General features: G+C 47.1%; 2 protein-coding genes across 3 annotated transcripts in view; one reads left to right on the forward strand and one right to left on the reverse strand.

Annotated features, from left to right (window-relative positions):
• Positions 1-13,108, forward strand: part of NPAS1 (neuronal PAS domain protein 1) — a 51,358-nt gene extending 38,250 nt beyond the window's left edge. Inside the window, exons 7-12 of the mRNA XM_089478814.1 lie at positions 1,561-1,673; positions 2,078-2,274; positions 2,969-3,075; positions 3,916-4,063; positions 8,211-8,308; positions 8,815-13,108. Coding sequence (XP_089334940.1) covers positions 1,561-1,673; positions 2,078-2,274; positions 2,969-3,075; positions 3,916-4,063; positions 8,211-8,308; positions 8,815-10,031 — 1,880 coding nt within the window. The 3' untranslated portion in view covers positions 10,032-13,108. The remainder of the gene's footprint in view (positions 1-1,560; positions 1,674-2,077; positions 2,275-2,968; positions 3,076-3,915; positions 4,064-8,210; positions 8,309-8,814) is intronic.
• Positions 13,109-13,626: 518 nt separating this feature from the next.
• TMEM160 (transmembrane protein 160) lies at positions 13,627-17,865 on the reverse strand. 2 transcript variants are annotated; one of them, XM_089479024.1, is made up of 3 exons: positions 17,632-17,859; positions 17,209-17,301; positions 13,627-14,474 (listed from the first exon to the last, which is right to left on the reverse strand). In XM_089479024.1, the coding sequence occupies exons 1-3, from the start codon at positions 17,825-17,827 to the stop codon at positions 14,218-14,220; spliced, it is 546 nt and encodes a 181-aa protein (XP_089335150.1). In that variant the 5' UTR covers positions 17,828-17,859; the 3' UTR covers positions 13,627-14,217. The 2 variants fall into 2 exon arrangements, with proteins under 2 accessions (XP_089335150.1, XP_089335151.1); XM_089479025.1 differs by lacking the exon at positions 17,209-17,301 and having other exon boundaries at positions 17,632-17,865.
• Positions 17,866-18,097: the final 232 nt, after the last annotated feature.

Here is an 18,097-nt window from a genome sequence, read left to right on the forward strand (position 1 = left end):
CCTTGTACAGTGGGCCCTTGGTATCTGCCGGGGTTTGGTTCTAGGGCCCCCAATAAATACCCAAATCCCTGGATGCTCAAGTCCCATTAAATACGGTAGCATATTAAAAGGGTTGCCATGATGGAATATGGCAAAGTTTTAGACTTATACACGACTATATCCAGTAAATTTCCAGGCTTATACACGAGTATATAGAGCATGCTATCACTTCTTTCGCTCAAAGGTGCTACGAGATCCCTTGGCAATTCAATAACCAGTTATATCAAAACTGTTTTCCATTCCTCCCTTGTTCTGGGATGGTTTGGCTCTCTGTTATATATCTCTGGCGACACTTGAGCAGAGCTTCTCAGTGTGAATCGGGAACAGAGCTGCCCAGACAATGCGATGCTCCCATTGAGATGGAGATGTGGGTCCCTCCTCCCCAGACACTCCTGCATCTGCCCCCTTGCCATTCAGTAGGACCACATTCCAGCCACTGAGTTGTTATGGGGCTGCGTGGGTGTGTGTTTGCGTAGAGTGTCAGTCCCCTCTCCTTTATAATTGTATTCTACAGCTATTTTTGGACCATCTGTAAACTTCAGTGAATGCCCCTCAGTAACAGTGGTTATGGAAAATGTATGACTATATTAAGATAGACAAGTTAATGTGTTTGATTAAGAATAAACAAAATCAGCGGACAAACAAGGGACACCATTTTACTGCTCCCTTGTATTTAATGGGACTTGAACAAACCTCAGCGGATACCGAGGGCCTGCTGTACTCCACAGGTTTCGCTTCCATTCCCCCAGGATTTTAATGCTGCATTTATATGTTAAAAGATCAGCACTTTTGAGTTATTTAAGGACTCTTGGGCAAATGCCATCTGGCTTTGGTGTCTTGTTAGCTTGTAACTTGTCAATTAGCTCTATATCTTCATCCGTTGTCACCTCCAGTTGACACAGCTCTTCAAATGCCCTTCTTGAAAACAATGGCATAGATAGGCCTATCTCTTCCAGATCTTTCCAGCAAAAGCAGATGCAAATGCTTTTAGTCTCTAGTCTGCACCATCATCCCCTTAAAGTGCCTTTAAAGATTTTGCTCCCTTTTTGCTTCCTGCTTCTCTTTGTTTGCCTTACCATCAACCTGTGAAGATGGATGCTCCTTTTCCATTTTATTTTTTTTTTTTTGGAAAATGTGGTGTTTTCAAACTGGTTTTAAACCTTTAAGCTTAAAAAGTGCTGTTTTTAAAACTGGTTTGAAACTTTTTGTAAGGGTTTTTAATTTGTTGTTACGGAAGCTGCCTTGGGTCTCTGGCCCAGGAGAAAAGGCAACATATAAATAATATAATTAATATAATATAATGTGAAGTCGAAGGCTTTCACAGCCGGCTTCCATAGTTTTCTGTGGGTTTTTCAGTTCTGGGAGAATTTTAAATCTAAGACTGATAGCCAAAACTCAGATGATCCGGTCAGGATCTCCCCATGCTCCTTTGTTGTCCTGCCTTGTAGGACAGGTCCTCCGTGGTCCAGGAGGACATTTCTTTCCATAAAGTGTGACACGTAACCTGTCTTTGTATCTTAGATCCCATTGACTCTCGCGCTGCAGAAGACAATGCCTTGGAACGCTCCTTCTTCATCCGCCTGAAATCCACTCTGACCAAGAGAGGGCTTCATGTCAAAACGTCTGGCTATAAGGTATCGGAAATATCAGGCTGTAATCGGAAATGCCTCCTTCAACAAAGTCGTCTTTAATTCAGACTTAAAATTACCTAAGGAGGTAATAATGTTTAGGGAGGAGATTCCAGAAATCAAGGTACCAAAATCCATGGACGCTCACGTCCCATTAAATACAATGAGGTAGTAAAATGGTGCCCTGTATAGAAAAATGGCAACATCAAGGTTTGCTTTTTGGAGTTTTATATTTATTGGAATATTTTCAAGCGATGGATGCTTGAATCTATGGGTAAAGAGTCCATGGATATGGAGGGCCGGCTATATATTCCTTGTTCCAAATCTCTCCCATTGTCACAGCTTGAAATGTCTTGGAAGAGAGTACCTCCCACCTGTTTCTATGTCTCATGCCTTCTTGCTTTCTGCAGGTGATCCATGTGACGGGGCGCCTCCGCACTCGCCTGCCGTCCTTTTCCCACTCCCATTCGGCACTGGGCCGCGTGATGGGTCTGGTGGCGCTGGCCCACACCCTGCCTCCGTCCACCCTCAGCGAGGTGCGCATTGAGTGCCACATGTTTGTCTTCCGGGTCAACATGGACCTGCAGATCGTGTACTGTGAGAGCAGGTGGGTTGTGGGTTGGACCGTCACATCCGTTGTCTGAGTCATTGTCAGGGAGGAGGGGAAGCCACAAGGCCAACCTAAAACACGCTATGGCTTGATTGGAAAATGCACACACATACACACTGAAAGAGAGAGGACATTGTATATCTCTGAAGATGCCAGCCACAGATGCTGGCGAAACGTCAGGAATAAACTCTTCTAGAACATGGCCTCATAGCCCAAAAAACCCACAAAAAACAATATATAAATGTTTTAAATGACCTTCTCTTCCCCACATATACAGGGGGCATAATCCACCATGTAATTCTCTTGCATGAGGTTCCTGAGTTGTACCGCATTCTCTCTCTCTTTTTAATATTGCATATTTACAAGGGCTTAATGTTTGGTTCAGAATATTGATAGGCTTTCTCTCCATTGTAGTTTTTGAGGCACTTAGCTACATCTAAAAAGTCTGTAGCAATCCAAAGTAGAACAAACTAAAATTGAAGCAAAACAAAGAAAAAGCAGCCGTGGCACAAAATTCTTACTGGAAACTTTAAACCAGGAAAAGAAAATGCAGTCGGGAGAGATGCCTGCATGCATCTAAGGGGCATCTCTGTAGGTTTTAGATTTTGATTTTCCAGGATTGTCAGATCAGGAGATCAGGGGTGGAGGTGAACCTCTCCCACAATCTTGCCCGTTCCTCATTTTATTTCAGGATCAGCGATTATATGGACCTGTGTTCCTCGGAGCTGGTGGGCAAAAGCTGTTACCGGTTCATCCACGGCGAGGATGTAGAAGGAATCCGGCAAAGCCACCTGGACTGTATGTTGACTTTTTTAGTAATGATGATAGCACCTCATAGTGAGTTACACTTTACAAAAGGCTGGCTCACATCATCTACTCGGGGATGAGATAGAGATGTACTGGCATTTTTGTGTTTCCGTTGCCCTCCCTGGGCTATGGACGCATGTGGACATATAGAGTCATAGAGCTGGAAGGTCCCACAAAGGGCATCTCGTCCAGCCCCTGCCATGCAGGAGTACCTACTCCTGAAAGACGGTTACTCAACGTCTATTGAAAGGCCTCCAATGATGGAGAGTCCATCACCCTCCAAGGCAGTCTGTTCCATTGTCAAACAGTCCTTATAGTCAATAAGTCCTTCCAGATATTTCATACCCTCCAGTATTTCACAGATGAAAAGCGGGATAGGTGTAGCCAAGCAACCTTAAAGTGTGGTCATTCTGATAAGCCAAGAAGGTGAATCTTTGTGAACCACTTTAGCCATCCTCTGGTCGCATTTCTCTCCCCACCTCGTCCTGGTCCAAAAGCAGACTTTCAAAGGATCCATTCCAGCAACATCGAGTGATAAAGCTCTTTCTGGACTGGACTGGTTCAGATGCTCTGTAGGGTTTGGGACGTAATTGTCTATACTCATTACAAAAAGAAAACAGATTTATCCTTGACCAAATCCACAAGGCATTTCTATGTGAGGAACATTCAAATGCCCCCCTCCGCCACTTTCTGTAAGGCTTTCCCACTTGATTCTGCAGATGGCATAAACTGTACCCTCCTAAAAATTTGGACAGAGACAGTCAATGAGATGCCAACTGCAACCGATTGTTAATAGCTGTCATCCTTCCTTCTTCCTTGCACTCCTTTTAGTGTTGAACAAGGGGCAGGTGGTCACCCGGTATTACCGCTGGCTGCAGAAGAACGGTGGCTTCGTGTGGGTCCAGTCCTGTGCCACCATCTCGGTCAATGTCAAGAACCCAAGTGAGAAGAACATGGTTTGGGTGAACTACATCCTCAGGTGAGACAGTCCCTTTCGTTTTCATAGGAATTATAGAAAGGCGTGTCAGGGGCCATCTAAACCAACCCCCTGCCATGGAAAAATACACAGCTAAAGCATTCCTGAAATATGCCCACCCAACTTCTGTTTAAAGTCCTCCAAAGAAGGAGAGCCCACTACCCTCCAAGACTGTCTATTCTACTCTTCAACAGTTCTGGCAGTCAATAAGTTCTTCCTAATGTTTAGGTGGAATGTCATTTCTTGTAAATGAAATCCATTGCTTCTGGTTCTAGTCTCCAGAGCAGCAGAGAACAAGCTGCCTCCATCTTTTCAGTATCCTCCCTTCAGAAATTTAAGGATAGTTCCATCATGCCACTTCTCCATCTTCTCCAAGTTAAACATATCCAACTCCCAAAGTCGTTCCACATAATTAATTGCTAAATATGTGACTGACTTTGATTGCTTTATGGACAGATTTCCACTGGTTTAGAGAACAGGAATTCCTGCAATATGCTGGTGGTAGAAACTTAAGTTGGAGTTCAAAAATTTCCTTCCTTCCTTCCTTCCTTCCTTCCTTCCTTCCTTCCTTCCGGATCTATTATCAAGTGAAGACATTTTTCTTCTTTGTTCATAGAAAGGCCACCCCCGTGTGGTGAAATTGAAGTACAGACATTTCCAAAGATGTAGCTGTGAAAGGGTGCATCTACACTAGAAATATTGCCATTTAAGACCACTTTAAGTGCCATAGCTCCTGCTGACAAAGTCCTGGGCTTTGCAATTTTACAAGGTCTTTAGGAGTATTGGTGCCTCACAAAACTACAAATCCCAGGATGGAGCCATGCCCGTGAAAGTAGTGTCAAAGTGCATTATTTCTCCAGTGTGGATGCATGGATGCACCCTTGGTTTCTTGCAGCCCAAAAAAGAGAAAGGGAGCAGGCGAAGAAGAAGAAGGAGAAATGTGTTAGCACTTTTAAGACTAACTGGTTTTTGTTGCAGCATGAGCTTTCATGGATCTTAACTCACTTTTTTGGATGGAGTTCCGAGTGGTATTAAGGCTTCAGACATAAAGCATATTCATACAGTTGGAGGGGGATAGAAATGCAATAAGATCCAGAAAGATGCCAATCATGTCCCTGATCCTAAATCTTCAAAGGGCTGGGCAGTCTGATACAGTGCTTTCTCTGTGTAGATCTGATTATTCATATAAATTTCATGCTCACCCATGAAATACCATGGGTTTCCCTGGTTAATCCGACTTTATCCCAGAATTAACAAATATTTGGGCAACCAGCTGTTTGCATGCCAAGGACTGTGCCACCCTTCTAACCCACATAAAGCAGCATGGGGAAATATAGCAAAGTACAGTATCATCCCAAAGTCTACAGAACAATGATAACTTTATCAAGCCAACCAAAAGGCATATTATATACGTTTCAAGCTTTCAAAGCTCCACTTACTTCTTCATCCGGCAAAGTTGTTTAAAGTGATACAGGAGAAAGAGAAAAAATGGACAGTGTTGGTCATAGTCCTGCATTTGGTCAAGGAGCTGTAGTTGTTATATTCAGTTCAGATGATATGGAAAGGTATTCATGCAGGTGGCACGAATCTCTTGGCCATGTGGATACTGGGAGATTCAATCAGGAAGCAAACTTTGAGTTCCATTTGCTTTCTGATCTGTAGTCCACCCATCTGCATTATTTACAAATCCACTTTTTAAAATCATCTCCGCCGAAGTCTCCCCGCAGGCAGCTCCACCCGTTCTTCTTCCAAACTGATAAAAGAAATACTTGAATGGCCCTTGCAGATGGTTATTAATGACTGCTTTCCTCTTGTCCTCCCCCCCCAAAGCAAAGGGAAGCATTATCATGCTAATCCTGTAAGCAATTGCCGATACCAATGTATGATTTGTCAGGGTGATTAGTATTTTAGTTAATTAGCGCTGTAATTAGAGGCTAATTAACTTCCTTGCAGCCTCTCTGCTATGGAAACCTGCTCGCTTCCCTCTCCTCCATCCCTTAGCCTCTTCATGTGGCAAAGAAATGGGGAAGGGGGATGATGGTGGCTCTTCGCCTGTGGATGTCTGCAGAGTCCAGCTCCAAGGGGAGCAGAATTTGAGCTCTCCAGAGCTATGCAAAAGGAGCATGAAGATGAAGTACTCACCCCAACCATCCCCAATAAGTCTCCATCCTCAAGGGGTCAAGGGGGAAGAGGTTACTTCAGGAATACTCCAGCAGTATAGGCAAGGAGAGCCAGCACGGAGTATGGAGTATGGAGAATCATACAGTTGGAAGAGACCCGAAGAGCTATCCAGTCGAACCCCATTTTGCCATGCAGGAACTCAACATCAAAGCATCCCCAAGAGATGGCCATCCAGCCCCTGTTTAAAGACCTCTAAGGAAGGAGACTCCACTACACTCTGAGGAAGGAGTTTGTTCCATTGTCGAACAGCCCTGACTGTCAGGAAGTTCCTCCTATTGTTGAGCTAGAATCTCCTTTCCTGTAGTTTGCATCCACTGCTCCGTTCCCTAGTCTCTGGAGCAGCAGAAATCAAGCTTGCTCCATCCTTCATATGGCATTCCTTCAACTATTCAAACATACTATCATATCACCTCTTAACCGTACTCAGCTCCCTAAGTCTCTCTTCATAGGGCTTCATGGTTTCCAGACGCTTCACCATTTTGCTTGTCCTCCTCTGGTGATGCTCCAGCTTGTCCACATCCTTTTCGATTTGTGCTGCCCAGAACTGTACACAGTACTAATCCGCACCCCCCCCCCCTACTCCTCAGAGGAAGGCAAAATCTGGTCAGAAGACCCCATGATACTTAAAGATAGCTATCATGTCACCTCTCAGCCTTCTCTTCTCCAAAGTAAATCCTACCCAGTTCCTTCATTCATTCCTCATAAGGCTTGGTTTACAAACCTTTGGCCTTCAGGTCACCATAAGTTGGAAATGTCTCGAACTTGCACAATTGCAACAACAAAGAGTTGCAGCCTCGTGCAATTTTTTATGGGAAATGTTCCAGTTGTACATCCCTGTTGGCTGGGTCTTAGGTCTTGCAAAGAGGTGGGAAGCCCCCCCCCCCCCCGGCCTGGGACCAGATTTCCCCCAGTGGCTTTCCTTTTGCCTCGGCAGTTCTTCCAGAGGCGTCTGGGGAGAGACACTCTTTCTTGGGCTGGTTCCAACTTTGCTGACTTGACAATAAAGCCCCCAACCCGGCTGTGCTGGATTTTTCTCCCCCTTCCCCTCTCCCCCCCCCCCTTTTCTTCTTTTTTTGCGATTTCAATCTGTCCTTGCTTGTTCTTGGACAATGAAGTGCCAATGGCCCTTTGCGTCTGTTCTGCTGATTCCAGCCTGCAGGTGGCTGGTTGTGTCAGCTTGCATTCAAGTTTGCTTTCAGCAATTCTTTTCTGGTTTGCAAAGGGAGGGAGGGGGCCGGCAGGCAGTGGCATTCGATAGCGCCTGGGTTTATTTTCATCCCGGTCTCTCAGCATCACCGCCCTCAGTCAGAGCTGCATTCGCATTTGGTGCCCTCGTGTGGCACCACAGTGGGATCCTCACAGCCCTTTGCAACCCTGAAAAGGATGCTTGGCCACAGATTCTTGGATCTCACATGGCCACAACTCCCTGCCCTGTTTCAAGGGATCCAACTGAGTTCGATCCCAGAGGTTGACTCGGGTTGATCCAAGGTTGACTCAGCCTTCCATCCTGTTGGTAAAATGGGTAGAAAAGGAGAAGGATGCTCCGCTGTTGATGAACAAACGCTGATAAGGAGGAAACACCAGAGCATCTCTCTCCTTTTCTACTCATTGACAGTGTTCTCTCCTCCTCAAGGAGAGAGAAACCAGGACGTTTTAAAAGCAGCTGAAAAGGTTAAATAACAGAGAATGAATCGGGACAATTCCTGCCAAATCAAGACAGTTGGAAGGTCTGGTGTAAATTTAGGCTGCAATACTTGAGAGAGTGCCTTTCCCCATATATGTCTGTCCAAGGATTGAGGTTGGCTGAGGGGGTCTCCTCTGTGTCCCACCAGTGAGATCAATGCACTTTGATGGGACATGGGAGCAAGACATCTCAAATGTTGAATGCGCACCCACCCTTTTTATGTTTGCCTTCTAATCCTTTCCTTTCCCTTTCTTGTCTCCTGTTTTTTATTTTATCTATTTCTAGCAAGCCTGAATATAAGAACACTGTGCTGGATGTCTTCCAACTGTCCGGAATCCCTGCAAAGCAGACGGATACGGCTGAAATGGGGGCAGATTTCAAAGGTGAATAAACCTACGCTCATGGGCTTCCTAATGGGTCAGTTGGTTAGCCACTGCGGCTACACAAGGCTGGAGGAGAGGCCTTTGGCCGGACCCAGCACAGCTTATCATCTCTGGGGGTTTTTTTCTGGGTCATTTTAATACGTCATTCACCCTTGCGTAGTTGCAAATAAGCAGCATACATTTCTGAGATCTGCTCGATGTCTCTCCATTTGGCTGCATGGAAAGTATGTGAGACTGTCCCAAGTGGGTTTACCCTCCTCAAAAGTAGGGGACTGAGTTCCCGCTGTGCCAAAATGGATGCTTCTGTGCTTTTCTGTACCTGCGGTCATGATTCTTAGCTATGCAGGTGGCACAAAACCAAAATCGAAAATGTCCCCTCTGGTTTACTGATGATAAATATTTCATTTGGCAGATTAAACCTATCCACCTTCTAGGCCATGTGCAAGTCTATTGATTCATGCTGCCTTCCCTGTTGAATTTTCCCATATTTTATCTTCTTTTTCCAGAGAGCAGCCTTGCTAAGGAGAGTAGCCAAAGGAAGCTTTACTCCCCCAACAAACCTGGGTCCCTGGCGGAGGCCTATCCTAGGGGTGTGATGGAGGTCGGGGGCCATTCCCACACGGTGGAGACCGATTCCAGTGGTCCTGAAATGAGCTACCGAGATGAAGAGGCTTCGGAAGAAGGGGGCAGCAGCGACGTAGAAGGGCCCCCCGGAAAGCGCATCAAACTGGAGTTCCAGCCGGAGAGCCCACCAGGTGAGGCAAAGGAGGCCTCCTTGGCTAGCTCTGAGGATTCGGACAGCGGCAGTGCATCGGAGTTGGACCTCCTCCCACAGCCCAGGGGGACCCTAGTTAGGAAAGTCAACGGCTGCAAGGTTGGCGGACGGAGGACCCTAGGTGCTAGCCGCTCCTGCACATCAGAGTTCACCTCGGTCATCCAGACTCAGAAGAGTTTGGCTCCCAAAGCCAACCCAGCACTTAATATCAAGTCTGAGCAAGTCCCTGGAGCCAAGGGGGGCCTGTGGACCTGTCCGACTGCCCAGAAGGGCAGCCCTTACACTGTGAACAAAGCACTTAGCCTGGAGAAGCCTGCTATGAGGCATGGATCTTCCCATTTGTACGTCTCCATCCCGGACTCGGTACTCACTCCTCCTGAGATGGAGAGTGGTGCAGCTAAAGGGCCGTTTGGCAGTTCTCCCCGGCCCCTTCCACCAGCCCCTTCCTCTGCGGACACTCTCTCGCCCCCACTCTCAGGCTCCCCCTGCGAAGAAAGAGTCACATCAACGCCATTCACCCCTCTAGTCTACCCGGCGGAGATGGAGGCACTCCAGCGCTTCCACACAAACAACGTGGTGGTGCCGCTGGTCCACCAGCTTGGCAACCCACATGCCGGTGCGACAGGCTCTCAGGGCCTATATACCACCAGCACGATCCGGTATGCCCCTGCCGACATGACCCTCGCCATGCAGAGCAACATGCTGCCCCCCGCCCACCCACTCAGTCTCATGGACATCGGAAGTGCTGAGGCCAAGACGTCCCGGGAACTCATGTACCACCACTTGCAGCGGCTGAACATGGTGGCACCCTTTGGGAACTCTGCAGGCCTGGCCCAGATTTCAGGGGGAACATTTGCTGCTACTGACTCCTTGTTTTCCACGCTGCCCTTCTCGGTGGCCGGAGGTGGGCTCCATAGTGCGTCGGCTCTGGAACGCAAGGAGGACTGAGCACAGGGAATGAAATGTACTCAATTTGGTGTCTCTGCCATGGCCAAACTCTGCACCAGGCAGAGCTGCCTATAAAAGATCTCGCACGAGCGTTTTGTAAGATAGCTCGGTGCTGTGCCAATGTGTTCCGCCAAGTGTTCTGAAAGCGGGGAGAAGAAATCATTCGTCCTCCAAGAAATCCCTGTGTATCTACCTTTTCTGTAGCTCTTTCCAAGCCTCTACAGGAAAGGGTAGAGTAACCGTCTTCTTGCTTCTGATCCTTGCTTTGCAGGTCCCCAACCACCCAGCTGCTGTTGCTGCTGTTTGTTGTGATGTGAGATGTGGGGTGAGTTCAGATTAGCCCAATGTAAACAGAAAATGGGAATCGGTGCAACCTTTCTGGGAAAGATGCAAAGCAGAGGAAAGTGGTTTCCCACATGGTTTGTTTGTTTGTCTGTCTGTCTATCTGCTTGCTACTCCAGATCCATGTATTCCTCTATCACTGCCATGGGGAACTGGCAACAGAGGGGTGGATGGGGAGGATTATGTTCAGGCCTTGGGCATTCCTGTGTTATCCAAGCCACTGCCCAAATATAATGTGTAGATTTGCAAAGGAAAAGCAGGGCAGTGGTACCCTTAACTCTTCTCCTCCCATGTGTTTACATTGTGTATCACATTAGCACTTAAATGTTTGCTTCTGTTCAGTCCACATTGCACTGTCCCTTGGTATATGCCTGGGACTGGATCCCATGTTCAGCTGTAAGGTATTGAATGATGAGAAATGGGGTGAATGTGTTAAGTGTGCGTGAACCTGCCCTAATTCTACTTCCTTTCTGGCAACATCTCTTTGCTGGATTGGTACTTTCCCTCTTCTGAAAGCCAGGGATTAGTAGCTTATCCTTTTATCTTTGGCACTTCAATCAGTGAGGAGAGTGGTTCCTTACTGCCTCTCCTTGCAATGCAATGCACATTGTTGCTGGGAGTCTTGGGGGTACCAGATTACAAGTCCTTTGAGTGAAATGTACATGAGAGAATATGAGTGAGAGACTGCATCCGCACTACAGTAATAATCTGGTTTGACACTGCTTTAACTGCCCTGGCTCAGTGCTTGGGAATTCTCTATCACTGAGCTGGGGCAGTTAAAGCAGTGTCAAACTGGATTATTTCTGCAGTGTGGATCCAGCCTTACTTTCCTAGCCTAGCAGCAAAAAGCTTTCTGAAAGTGAGAAAATACAGTGCAGATGAAGCAGTAATTATAAGAACCTAAAATAGCCCAGCTTTTACTGAGCCACATTTGCCTTTTTAATGCTCATTTCTCTCCAAGTTTGGAGAGATTCCATTCAAGCTATTTGCACACCCTTGTGGTTTAAACTGTGCGCCTGCCTTCAGGTTGCCTGTCGACATACAGCAGCCCCATGAATTGTGCAGGGTTTTCTTAGGCAAGGAATCCTTAAGAGGTGGTATGGCCAGTTCCTGCCTCTGAAATACAGTGGGTCCTTGTTATCTGCTGGGGTTTGGTTCCAAAATCCATGGATGCTCAAGTCCCATTAAATACAATGGCATAGCAAAATGGTGTCCCTTATATAATATAGAAAATAAAGGTTTGCTATTTGGAATTTAGACTTTTTCCAGTATTTTCAAACTGGGGATGCTTGAATCCATGGATAAAATATCCGTGGATAAGGAGGGCTTGGCTGTACTGCCTACAAAACCTGGTATTTGTTAGCAGCCTCCCATCCATGTACTAACCGAGGGTGACCCATTTTAGCTTCCGAGATCGAATGGGATTACCAAGAGTAATTTTGCATCATGAGGAAACATGGCCACGTTGCTGTTCACTCCTAATTCTAGATCACAAAATTGTTCAAGCACTCTACTCCCAGCCAGTTGGGAATGGGCAATTCTGAACCATTGGGAAGCCATATTAGAGAGCGGTTCAGTGCTTCACCCACTATTCTGATTACTACATTGGACCTTTTATTTTCCCTGTTTATCCATCAATAGTGGCTAGCCATGGTCAAAAAAATGTAAGTCTGGCATTGAGCCTCAGATGCTGTAGAGAACAAGATGCCTGTTTCCAATAGCATGTCCTGTTTGTGAGCTTTTGGAAACATCTGCTTAGCCACTGCTAGGAGTGAACATGCTGGTGCCGGCCAGCAAGGTTACTCCTGTTTCTCCCATCTTTGTGTAAATTCGGGTCTCACTTCAGTTTGCAATCAGGCAAGAGAAAGCCCCCACGTTCCAGACCCTGGGGCAAAACCTTCAGCCACCATCTTGGGGGGAGAGAGGCAGGCTAGCTGCAACTGCCTGCCTGAAAGAAGAAAAGCCCTCCCTTCAGCCACCATCTTGGGGGGGAGAGGCAGGCAAGCTCCAACTGCCTGCCTGAAAGAAGAAAAAGCCCTCCTTCCGACCACCATCTTGAGGGGGAGAGAGGCCTGTTATGTTTTATTTTAACTTTGTATTGTACTTCCTTGTTGTACACCGCTTTGATCTAATTTGGAAAAGCGGTATATAAATAAACATTATTATTATTATTAAATAAAATAATAAATAAAAAATAAAACTCCTTCCCAACCCCACCATCCTATTTGGCACATAAAGAGACCATTGTGTGGTATAACAGCACTTAAAAAGGTTTTCAAAACGTAAGCCCCAATGCTTAGCACTTACTCAAGGTGAGGAATAAGACAATTCAGTGGGAAATGTGGGGGAAGACCCACAGCAAGGCAGTAGCACTTGGGACACTGGTCTTTTTCTGTATAACTGGTCACTAAAGATCTGTGTGTGTGTTTATGTTTTTCTTTTTATTAACCTACTGTTCTCATTGGATAGATGAATGTAGTTTCCACTGTTCACTTGTTGACGTTCGGCTGCTTCTTTCGGCAATCTGGGATTTCAGAGAAAATAAAACATACATGGACTCTTATCTCCTGCCTTCTGAACAGATTTCAGAAGACCTGGTAAACTCTTTCTTGTGGTTTTTAAGATACTGGCTGGCATGTAATATGGGGCTTGTGCCTACATAAGGGGGCTTACATCGGTGGGAAACAGAACTGAGCAATTGTACAATATCCATATTCAGTAAGGGGCTACTATGACATTACTACATAGGGAAAGCTTCTGCGACGTAGCTATGTATGTGTAAAGTTATGTAGCCACCATGTTAAGACAGTAAGATTTTGCCCTACTTCATGGCATATATACTATCTGCTGGGGTTTGGTTCCAGGACCCACTGTGAATACCAAAACCCATGGATGTGCAAGTCCCAGTAAACACAATGATGTAGTAAAATGGTGTCCCTTATATAAAATGGCAAATCAAGGTTTGCTTTAGCCTATTTATATAGAGTTGGCCCTCCATGTTTGCAGCTTTGATTTGATTATTTGTATTAATATGTTCTCTCTAGGAATCTCTAGGTCCCATAGAGCAGTGCTGGAGAACCTAGAGGTTCCTACTTCTCTAGGCATTTGTAGGTCCTCCAGCGTGATTGTATGACCAACCTCTAGCAGCTGAACATGAGGGGTGACTGTATATCCATTTTGACTTAACTGACAGGAAGAAGCACCATCTCCAATCTCCTGCCCCTCCCACACCCAAAAGGCAGAGACAAACTGACAGAGTTTAGTATCTTTAATACAAATTTCAACTGATCTTGACAGGTGGAGAGAGGGGGTGCTGCAATGGCAGAAGAGATACACTTCTGACATGCAATGATGATGGATTTGGAGCATAAGTAACACTAGCAAAGCAGAGGCAAGCTGTGTATCGGGGGTACAAATGAAACGGGCCATTATGTGGATATTTTTAGTTGAACATGGCTTCAGAATTTGTAAGGGAAGTGGGGGCAGAGCAAGAGCCTGGACCTCAACAGAATAGTCACTTGTTCTGTTGCCCCAGCTTAGCCAAAATGCATGCTTCCAGGTGGGAGGCTGGCTCACCAGCTCAGCAGAACTCCCTTTGAGCAATTCTTTGTCTTCCCAATCATCTGATTTTTGCAACTGTCACTTTCCAGAGCTCATCTGGAAAACCAGAAATAAATACAAAGCAGCAAACACATCCCGCTCTACTGTCGTTTGCCATCTCTCCTTTTTGCCCTTTGCCCCAAGGGGCAGAAGGACCCAAATGTGTCGCGTAGGCTGCCATCAGAGTCAGTCCACAGAGTTTGTTGCATTCCCAAGGGTTTGTCCACAAACGCTGAGCTGGCCTTCACTTCTCTGACTTGCCGTCCTCCTTCTTCTTATCCTGGCATTTGTCGCTGGGGTCGTCCTGGATGATCTCCACCTCCAGCCGGCCAATGTAGAGGGAGATGGCGCACAGCCAGAACAGGGCCACTGTGGTGACAGCGGTGCAGTTCAGAAGCGCTGTGGAGAAGGACAGCATCATGGTGCGGCGGAGGAGGAAGAGGCTGACCAGGTAGGAGGCACTGCCGTATGAGACGCAGATCCCACCGAGGATGAAGAAACCTAGGAAGAGCAGGAGAGATCAACCGTCTGGGAAAGCACTTCTCAGTGACTATGCCAACTGCCTCAGCACTCCATAATCGCAGCCTCCTGCCTTTTGGCATGTTTGTGGAAGAAGAGAGAAATCCCTGAAATTCATTTCTGTTCATTATTAAATATTCATTATAAATCAGACCTATTTAGGTTGTCTAGTCCCATGCAAATTTTAAAGTGTCACAGAGCTCTTTGTGGGGTAGTGTTTTGCAAGACACCAAAGCTTGCCTATTCCTAAATTCATCTGAGAAGACACTGTGGCCTATCTCTGAGTTCTCATAGCGACCGGGGCTACATTCCCTGTATTCTGAAACTTAGCTCCAGAGAGTAACTACTGGATCCTCTGAGAACTGAGGTAATGAGAGATAAATGCATGTCAAATCCCAAAGGCTTCTGCTCAAGAAGGAAAGCTCCTTTAGGTGGGAATAGAAAACCTAGTGTCAGATTTGTGGTGGGCCACTAAGTAGTTTTTGTTACAGCTAGTTAAACTAGATTTCTGGACACACACGCTATCTATCTAGAAACTAGCAAAAGCAAACTACCTAGCTAGCTTTGTTGCTGATGGAAACTAGAAACCTGTACCTAACTAGCTAGGACAGGTTACTAGTTTCCAGCAGCAACAAACTCACAAAGGGATCTATCACAGATAGACATATGTGTATGTCCAGAAATTTAGTTTACATATCTGTGACAAAACCACTCAACAGCTCCCACATCTCCAGGGACATATGTTGGATGGGTTACTTTATTAGTCTCCAGCGCTGGCAAATCTGCAAAGCATCAGTCTTGCCCACTCTGCTTGCTTCTCCTCAAAACAAAGACTGAGCTGAACTATTTTCTTTACCATCGCAACATCCTTCGCACACACCTGGAACTTATAATTCAGAACTAAAATGCTGGCTATAAACACAGTTTCCAGTGTGAACAGCCACTGCCCCTTGGAGGCAAAATTCAGAACTACTGTTTTGAAGCCAGTCGCTCAATTTAAGAGTCCACAAACATGGACTAAGCAGGGCCAGCCTGTTTCTCACTGATATACACAGTACATCAGGTGTGTAAATGTCACTGATGGGCATGAAATGTCAGGAAAAAACTCTTCTAGATCAGGGCCACACAGCCTGAAAACCCCACAAAAACCGTATGCGTGAGCCCCAGCCTGGCAGAGTGGTTTGAGAGCTGGACTACAACTCTGGAGCCCAGGGTTAAATTCTCTGCTCAGTCATGAAACTCACTGTGTGTCCTTGCGCAAGTGACATGCTCTCAGCCTCAGGGGAAGACAAAGTCAAACCTCCTCTGAACAAATCTGGACAAGAAAACCCCATGACACTTTACCTTAGGGTGGCCATAAGCCAGGAATGACTTGAAGGCACACAATAACAACAAATCCTGCTCCTTGTCTCCATTCTCCCTACTTCAGAAACGCCCAAGTCAAATTCTACTTCATGTTTTGCACACGCTCAACAAGTTCACCAGGCACAATTCAAGGGACATATTTATTTGCTCCTGCTGTGAGCATCCTCTTTGCGCATACTCCTTCCTGTGCATGCAATGTGGGCCAAGAGATTACACAACGGAGAGAGCTCAGCCTCCAACAGCCAGTGCTGGGAAGCTGAACTTTTAAGCACTCCGAAATGGGTTCTGTTTCCCCACCTTCAGTTTCCCAGGGACAAGCCAATGCTCCAAGGCCACAAACTCAAACTGTCCCTGCCTGACTCTCAAAGCCCTTGAGTCGCTTGCTCTTCTGGAGGCCATTTGCAGAAGGTGACATCACCAAAGCTATTAAGCCTCTGAAATGGCAAGGAAACAACTTCTTTAAGAGCCTCTTGTCTCCTGACCTGTCTCCATTCAGAGAAGTACAAAATGCCCATTAGCTCTTGCAGATTTTAATGGTCAAACAGCACAAAGTCTAGACAAAATCCTGCATGAGGGGCATTTCAAATAGGAGTCCCACATTTGCATTGGTCATATTTGGTGCACAGCAGCAACAACCTGGAAGAACCTGCCACGCTCCTGGAACTGCAGATGAGACACAGTCCGCAGAAGCCATTTTCACGCCCGTCAGTGAGCGTTGCACACCTGTGTATACCAGTGATTCACAAACTATGGCCGTCCAGATGTTTGTGATGTTGGCTCCCAGATTACCGGCCATGATGGTTGGGGCTTCTGGGAGCTGAAGTCCAAAACGCCTGGAGGACCAGAGTCTGGGAACCACTGGACTCATGTATAAGTCTAAGCACTGTAGTCAAACATTTGGCCCAAAAGAACTGGGTCAATTTATCCATAGGTCAATGTAAGAACCATACTTTAGCTCTTATTTTAAAAGGAACCGTCTCCTGGTGAAAGGCAAGAGTGTACTATATCCTGGAAGCAGAGATGATCCTCTGTGTTCTCATCCATCCAGCCTCTGCTCTCTCTAGGAACCTCTAGGCCCTCCAGCAGGACTCTGCTAGACGCTGACCATAGAGTCATGCTGGGGGACCTAGAGAAGACACCTCCCTGGGCATTTGTAGCTCCTCCAGCATGACTTTATAGTCAGGTTCTGGCTGATGTTGACCACGGAGTTGCTCTGGAGGACCTAGAGATTCCTAGAGAGGTGTTCTGTCAGGGAATTTGGGGTTTTCCCCTTCCATGGGGTCCTGTGCCCCTAAGACCAGCGGATGCAGAGGGCCCACTGCACTTCCGTAGCCGCTGCCTTGTATCTTACCGTAAGCGGCTTCCCTCCCCATGTCGCTCTGGACGTAAGAGATCACTCCAACGCCGGTCGCCAGCAAGCCATTCCTAAACCAGGAAAGGAAACCTGGCGGAAGGAAAGGGAAATAAAGCCATCTAGGGTTGTATCAAATCGTGACATATTGATAAGACTTGGGTTCAAAACACACTGCAGAAATAATCCACTTTGAGACCGCTTTACCTGCCCTGGCTGACTGCTAGGGAACCCTGGGAATTGTAGTTTCTCGTGGCCCCAGAGCTCTCTGGCAGAGAAGGCTAAATGACTCTCACAACTACAGAGCCCAGAATTCACAAGCCCCGCCCCATAGATCATAACCCCGCCCCTTCGCCATGGCCACGCCCTCCCTCTCGCGCATGCGCACCTCCTCCCTCCCTCCCAGCCCCCCTCCTTGCTTACCGGTCTCGTGAGCCTTCCTGAGCAGCCAGGCGTCGGCCTTGTCGAGCTCGGAGACGGCGGGAGGCCCGGGGCCACGGCCGGAGCTATACTTGGGCGGCCCCTTCCCTCTCCAGGCCCAGGCCTCGCCCCTCAGCAGCCGCCCGGCGCCCCTCACCCGCGACGCCGCCCTCCGCAACCAACCGCCGCTCAGCGCCATGGCGGCGCAGGACTGAAGCGCCGGTACTCAAGCGCCGCCCTCAAAGGCTAGCCTCGGAGATGCGGAAGGCGGTGCTCGCATCCGATAGGCTCTGCGCGCTGCCACTTCTCAGTAGTTCCCGCCCCTTGCTGAGGAGAGTAGCGATAGGGCGACGTCTCGCACTGGGATTGGTCGAAGTACTTGTCCGTCTCGTGCAAGGCGGCGCTCATGGGCCCATTCCTCATGTTGATAGGTTAGTTTGGGGCCTGTGAGAAGCATGCATTCTGGGAC

Source organism: Sceloporus occidentalis, unplaced genomic scaffold, assembly GCF_023333645.1.
Source record: "Sceloporus occidentalis isolate IW3139 unplaced genomic scaffold, rSceOcc1.0.p SCAF_13, whole genome shotgun sequence".
In the NCBI taxonomy this organism is placed as follows: Eukaryota; Metazoa; Chordata; class Lepidosauria; order Squamata; family Phrynosomatidae; genus Sceloporus; species Sceloporus occidentalis.